Source organism: Tachysurus fulvidraco, chromosome 20 (assembly GCF_022655615.1).
Source record: "Tachysurus fulvidraco isolate hzauxx_2018 chromosome 20, HZAU_PFXX_2.0, whole genome shotgun sequence".
Lineage (NCBI taxonomy): Eukaryota > Metazoa > Chordata > Actinopteri > Siluriformes > Bagridae > Tachysurus > Tachysurus fulvidraco.
This window is the reverse complement of record NC_062537.1, coordinates 970,797-978,443: the sequence shown is the minus strand read 5'-3', so window position 1 is coordinate 978,443 and position 7,647 is coordinate 970,797. Positions and strand designations below refer to the sequence as shown.

At 41.9% G+C, this 7,647-nt stretch overlaps 1 protein-coding gene across 2 annotated transcripts in view; it reads left to right on the top strand.

Moving 5' to 3' along the window:
- nlgn2b (neuroligin 2b) overlaps nt 1–7,647 on the top strand; it is a 58,942-nt gene that overhangs the window by 44,619 nt on the left and 6,676 nt on the right. For both annotated transcript variants that reach the window (XM_047805157.1, XM_027158561.2), the window contains 4 exons: nt 3,561–3,746; nt 6,325–6,590; nt 6,942–7,095; nt 7,251–7,611. In XM_047805157.1, the coding sequence (XP_047661113.1) occupies nt 3,561–3,746; nt 6,325–6,590; nt 6,942–7,095; nt 7,251–7,611 (967 nt within the window). The remainder of the gene's footprint in view (nt 1–3,560; nt 3,747–6,324; nt 6,591–6,941; nt 7,096–7,250; nt 7,612–7,647) is intronic.

Genomic DNA, 7,647 nt, shown 5'->3' with positions numbered 1-7,647 from the left:
AGTTATTGACTCGGGAAACTCCAACCTGTGAATATGTGGCCAACTTCCTGCTCCTTCAGTTCTCTCCAGCGCTGGAAAGCTGATCCTATATTAACACGTCCTACTTCTTGTCCTTATCGTAAGTCTTTCTTCTCTTTCTTTCTTTGTTTTTATCCTCCATGTCGATGTTAAAACCGCTTTCTGCTAATGTCACACACATGCGCACTGAACACTCTCTCCGCCCATATCGACAAGCCCCGCCCCTTACTGCTCATTGGCTACACGTTTGTTTTGATTTTTGTTTATTATTCGGCCCGACTCAGTTTTCTGAAGCATTTCTCAAAAATCGCAGTGTAGGATGGAGGCACAGGCTGCACCCCACAAAGAACTTTACTGCTCATATAGTGCACTAGGTAGGTTGTGAAAGCCGTTCGGACCGGATGCCAAATTCGTCTCTGGCTGCATCCCAGATGGATCTGTATTTGTCATGCAGTTCATATTTTTATGCTGTAGAAGCCATTGTCTTGGCAGTAGGACGCTGAATGCCAACCGAGACATGGGCTTTATCCCAAATGAATCTGTATTGTTCATACAGTGAACTCAACAGTCTGTTGTAGCCACCGTGTATGCTCCTAAGTGAGAATCCTAAATGCATCCATATTGGTCATAAAGTACACTAAGTAGAGTGTAAAAAAAAAGAAAAGCCGTACCTGAATGCCAACTAAGACACTGGCTGTGTTCCAAACTCATTTGTATCGGTTATATAGTGCACTAGGTAGGCTGTCAAAGCCATTTAATAGGCATTAGGTTGCTAAATGCTGAATGAGAGTCAGGCTGCTTCCCAATCGCCTCTGGAGTGCTTATATAGTGTACTACGTAGGGTGTATACACTATTTATTACACAGTAGGCAGCTGGATGTTGAATAAGATGCAAGGCTGTATCCCAAACGGATCCATATTGGCCATGTAGGGCTTTAGGGAGTCTGGAGAAGTCGATCTTCAGGGGTGGGAAGATTAATACAAAGCGATGTACAGGCTGCATTCCAAACCCGACCGTATGGGTCATGTAGTTCGTTATGGAGTGTGTAGGAACATTTTATTAGGAGAAGGTACCTGAATGCCAAATGAGACCCAGGCTGTGTTCCAAACTCATCTGTACTTTGGTGAAGCTCATGTAGTTCACTCCCTGGACCGAGGAAGCCATTTTGAAGAGTATTCGTAGCGTACAGGAGACATTATTACATACATGGCATGACGAATCCAAAATAAGTCGAGTCTGTGTCCCAAATGGGTCTCACGGTGCAGGAGGCATTATTTCGTGCCCTCTATAGTGTATAGTGTTCTTTTAAAGGTGTTTGGGAGCTGAAACCAAAATAGTCATCACGCTTTCGCAGAAAGAGATAGAATTCTGTCAGGATGACGTCAGACTCAGAATCTACACCTGTGATAGAGCTATTAGAGAATGATATGAATGACAGATGAAGGAAATATCAATGAATGATGATTAAAGAATGGAAAGTTGGATTGTTGAATAGATGGAGGGATGGATGGAGGGATCTACCGACAGAAATGGAGTAGTAAGGGGATTGTTGAAAGAATAATGAATGGGAGAATGGATTTAACAGGACCCCATGAGTGACTAATGGAGGACTTTGTGGACGAATGGATGGATGGATAGACGGACGGAGGGACGGACGGACGGATGGATGGATGGATGGATGGATGGATGGATGGATGGATGGATGGACGGTGGGATGGATGTGTGGATAGAAATTTAATTGAAAATGAAGGATGATTAAAAATAAACAGGTCATTGTGATAGATAGATAGATAGATAGATAGATAGATAGATAGATAGATAGATAGATAGATAGATAGATAGATAGATAGATAGATAGATAGATAGATAGATAGATAGATAGATAGTTTTAAAACTGCTCTGTATGAATAAAGGATGGATAGACAGATGCCACAGATGCACTATTTTAAATTACTGATCAAATGAATGCGGGTTCTATTGGTGTAGATCGTGTTGGTGGTGTGATGGACAGTTTAAACAGATCTACTGTAAGACACACACACACACACACACACACACACACACACACACACACACACACACACACACACACACACAAAAACTAACCGTCTGCCATCACATTAACCTTCTCTGGTGCTGTTTTGCTGCTGTTGCCTGGCAACCGACCACAGACAGACATGTCGTCTAAATCCAGAAACGTCTAAAACACACATCAGTTTGTTTTTTTAATAGAGATTATTATAGTTTTATAGAGATTATTCACCCCTCCCTCTACCTCGCCCCACCCCTCAGTGACCTGCCCCACTCACCATGGAAACCAGGAGAAAGGAATAAACGGTGGGTCGGCTTCCTTAGACATAATGCGGCACAGATCTACATACAGATACATACCTGTAAGGATGGACAGCGCACCCAAACACTCCCGAATGCACTCGGTGTACTAGCGCTGGAGTTGGATCTGATTCCGCTAGCACCTCAGCAACATCAGACAACATGACTCTGACACCGTGTCAAATAATACGGAGAAAACCGAACCGCCAGGTCTGGGTGACGGTGAAAAATACTTCTAGTCACTTTTTAAAAAAAAAAAACATGTTGAGATGTTTTATTTGGTGATCTAAACAGAGCTGAACCGATTAATCTGATCATAGAAGGGTGGAAGTGAAAAACAACGCTATATAGAGAGAAAAGAAGAACGAGCCTAAAGCTGGACCCTGAGGGACACCGTACTGCATGTTTAAACTCGAGTGTGGATTCTGGTGATTTTTGGTGTGTGTGTCAGTGTTGAAGGCAGAAGTGCTTCAGTGGCAACAGGGTTAAAGCACTCACATGTCCTTTCTTTTCCCTTTCTATCTTTTCACCACACACACTCTCTCTCTCTCTCTCTCTCTCTCTCTCTCTCTCTCAGCCCTCACTCTGTCTCAGATATTAAAGCAAGCAGGGAGCTTTTAAGCTTTTAAATCTATTTTTGTGCGTGTTTTTTTTTTCTTCTCCTCGCTCTTTCTTCCTCCATTCCCATTTCCTTCTCTTTCCCTTTTCATCCTCACTAAAAAGCCTGTCTTTCCTGTAGCACACTTTTTTTTTCCCCATTCGTAACGTTCCCCGTCTTTTGATTCACGTAGCACCGAATCACCCATAAGCCGTGACACGGTCGCTCTAATTTAATTCGCTTTAATATTTTAAGACATTATCGTAAGAGCCGCGTATTTCATTCGATTTGCAGCCTCGTGTTCGCTCTGGTCCGCTACCGAGAGCTAGTTTTTATTCCATCACGTATTAAACGCTAATCTGATTTTTGTATTAGTAAGATTTCATCATTCGTCGCTAACACAAATCCAGTGCGGTGCGCTCTGATTGGCTGTGAACAATAAAGAGCTTGAAGATGGAGACAGTTTCGGGTTTAGTCACTAATGTACAGAGAAATTAACAGCCTTTGGCTCTTTTGTGCATTTTTCTGAAGAAGAGGCGTCTTTACACACTCAGTACAAAGGCTTTTAAGTGCGTTTGTAATGCATTGCGTGTCTTTGCGTGTCTTGTGCAGGTTTCCTGAGCACTGGCGATCAGGCGGCTAAAGGAAACTACGGCCTGCTGGATCAAATCCAGGCTCTGCGCTGGCTCAATGAAAACATCAACCATTTTGGAGGCGATCACGAAAGGATCACCATCTTCGGCTCGGGCGCCGGAGCATCCTGTGTCAACCTGCTCATCTTGTCCCATCACTCTGAAGGTGAGATCATCATCATCATCATCATCATCATCATCATCACCATCAGGTGATTCAGGCTTCCGATCCCACAGCTCTGCTGAAATCTGCCCTCCGATTGGTCATCAGGTGATTATCCATGTTCTAGAACCGCAGCTCAGGAGGAGTCTCCAGTGTCAGAGCTCTAAAAGAGACAGTCTGCAGTAAACAGATAAAAAGTATACGATGTTCTTCTTTAATAAATGACTCTGTAATTGTTGGTAAACTGCTCGTGTGTAAGAGGAATAACAGACACGGGGACACGCTGTTCCAGGAAAATAATCACCACTGTTTATCACAGCACTGTAACAGGAGTGTGTTTGGGTTCCATTCAATTTACAGCAGTGTGTGTGTTTGTGTTTGTGTTTGTGTGTGTGTGTGTGTGTGTGTGTGTGTGTGTGTGTGTGTGTGTGTGTGTGTGTGTGTGTGTGTGTGTGTGTGTGTGTGTGTTATGGAAATGTACACTGAGATCTCAGAGTTCTGAGTGTGGTTTTATAACGAGAAAGCGTGTGATAAATATGGACGGGTGCGAGACAGATCCATAACAAGGAGCATGTAAATATGGATGTGTGTGTGTGAGAGAGAGAGAGAGAGAGAGAGAGAGAGAGAGAGAGGGAAAGAGAGAGAGAGAGAGAGAGAGAGAGAGAGAGAGAATCATGCATTCAGCTGCAACTGACTCTTAATTGATTTCAATGGGACAGGAACTGAAAGGGGGCAGCGTGGTGCTTCGTGTGTGTGTGTGTGTGAGAGAGAGAGAGAGAGAGAGAGAGAGAGAGAGAGATTTATGTACCAGATAGAAATTAATAATTAATAGCAAACGTGAGCACATGACTAATTAAATAACACCACACACCTTTATCATTACCTTCTTTACATTATAACCCACTAATTATTTATATTCTCATGTTATTTCATATGATTTTGTGTGTTTTCATCCATATGTGTGTGAAGTGCGGTGTATTAGAGCGCCCCCTGGTGGTCACTACATTTATTCCATCTTTGTATATGGAGTCCAACCTGCTGTATGGTATCGGTACCTACGGTACTTTAGACCAAAGTACTTTAAAAACAAAGTGCATTTTTTTTTCAGTTTTTTGACCCACAGCAGCACAGAAATACACATCGCCTATATTTAATAATTAATTAATTAATTAATACGATGAATATGATAGTATTTAAACAGGAACGACGGCGACGTCCGTTTTTTTAAACAGAGGAAAGTAATGTATATTATATTTGTTGACCATGAAGTCTGTGGTATCTGGGTCATCATGTGTTATGCATATATTATTATCCATACACAGATTTAACCCTGAGGCCGTGTGTGTGTGTGTGTGTGTGTGTGTGTGTGTGTGTGTGTGTGTGTGTGTGTGTGTGTGTGTGTGTGAGAGAGAGAGAGAGAGAGAGAGAGAGAGAGAGAGAGAGAGAGAGAGAGAGAGAGAGATGGTGAGATGTTGCACTTTATATATCTGGGTAATTATTTCTATTACACTCATATTGCTGTGAAAATCTTTCTCTCTCTCTCTCTCTCTCTTTCTCTCTCTCTCTGTCTCTCACACACACACACACACACACACACACACACAAATTAGTCACGCATGCATGCAGCCTCGTGTATCAAGTATCTGTGACATCATATCATTCATTACTGTGTAATAACAGTGTAATAACAGTATAATGACTCATGAATTAAGAGTAGAGTTTATTATTTCTCTTTCCTGTAGCGCTGTGAAGAATTATACATGAGACTTGCCTTAATGAATATGTAAATGAATATGTAAATGAATATGTACATTAATATGTAAATGAATATGTAAATGAATATGTACATTAATATGTAAATCGGGGGGGGATATTTTGAAGTCAATGCAAATAGATTAAATTATCTGCTGGAATTAACTGTGGGAATAAAAAGAAATAAATACTACAATTATTTTAGAAATTTAATAGTTTAACTCTACCTTTTGATTATATTTCACCTGTTGCTATGGTGATACCGGAGCCATTAATCTTTTCTAAAGATTCAGATAAGGTTAAGGAAAGAAGGAGCTGCTAATTATTAGATTTTCATCTCAATGTTCTTTCACTCTTAATTTCCACACAAAAATTAAAATAATATATTCTGATTTCTTTTGGTTTCTTGTTCATCTTTAATATACACTTATAGAAGTGTAACGATTTCTAATCGCAGTGTCTGGAGTCATTCAGAAGGGAATGGGATCCATCCCGAGTCGAGTTCCTCCCGAGGTTTCTTCCTCATGTTGTGTGACAGTCGCATCTAATATACAGAGTCTCTGGTGAATTAGTCCATTTGCATTGGCTCCGCCCATCATTTAGCATTTTTAGATAAAGATTTTTTTTTTTTTTTTTTTGCTCGTATGAAATACACAATTGTTTTAACAAAGTTTTAGTTAATCAGGTGTTGTAGTGAAGAATGTTCATTACAACATTTTTTTTTAAGCGTCTCTGTCTGGGAAGCCAGGAAGCCTTAATTATCTAATAACTGGCTAAAGAACCCTTGAAGAATGTACTATGTGTTTATTTTTAATGGTTCTTGTCTCAGGTCTGTTCCAAAGAGCTATAGCCCAGAGCGGCTCTGCCATCTCCAGCTGGTCCGTGAACTACCGCCCGCTCATGTACACCAAGATCCTGGCCAAGAAGGTGGGCTGCAGCTCCGGGGACACGGCCAACATGGTCAGCTGTCTGAGGAGGAAGAGCTTCCGAGAGCTGGTGGATCAGGACATTCAGCCTGCACGCTATCACATCGCCTTTGGGCCCGTGGTAGACGGCGACGTGGTTCCTGATGACCCCGAGATCCTCATGCAGCAGGTCTCATCCCTAGCTTTACAGAACAGTTTAAACATCACCGTCATTTAAAGCCAAAGAGATCGTTCATATTGTTACTGATGACATCAGCGAAGTTGCCAACGATTACAGTTTAACTGTAGTATTTTTATTTGCTGACTGGTTGCTATGGCAATAAGGGAGAGACAGAAACTACATGTTTCTGCTTTTACAACTGAAGCAGAAATCAGACCAAAGATTCAAGTTTGCGGTAGCTTTCAATTTGCGTCATGGTTATTTAGGTGAACTTTAACCTGTGAAAATTGTAAACTGTTTAATAAAATAACTGAATGTTTATGTTGCTGTATTGAAGTGAATTTGTTTCTGCATGTACAGGGAGAGTTCCTGAACTATGACATTTTGTTGGGGGTGAATCAAGGAGAAGGGCTGAAGTTTGTGGATGATAGCGAAGGAGAGGACGGAATTTCAGCTGCCACATTTGACTACACCATATCCAACTTTGTAGACAACCTGTACGGTTACCCAAGCGGTGTGTGACGCCTACCAGCAGATCAACATAAACACATAAACACATGCATACAGAGTAAATGACATTCTCTCACTTTGTCCTATCTCATGTTCTTATTTATTATCTCATTACCCCCCCCCCCCCTCTGTCTTCCTCTGTCTTTCAAAAAAAAAAAGATATCCTTCGCGAGACAATAAAGTTCATGTACACTGACTGGGCCGATCGCGATAACGGAGACATGAGGAGGAAGACGTTGCTTGCGCTCTTCACAGATCACCAGTGGGTGGCACCAGCAGTGGCCACAGCCAAGCTGCATGCTGAGTTCCAGTCTCCAGTTTACTTCTACACTTTCCACCATCACTGCCAGATGGAGGGCAGACCGGAGTGGGCCGATGCCGCACATGGAGATGAGATTCCCTATGTCTTCGGAGTTCCCATGGTGGGCGCCACAGACCTCTTTCCCTGCAACTTCTCCAAAAATGACGTGATGCTTAGCGCCGTCGTCATGACCTACTGGACCAATTTTGCTAAAACTGGGTCAGTTTATCATGTAGTTTGTTTAACTGAGTGTGT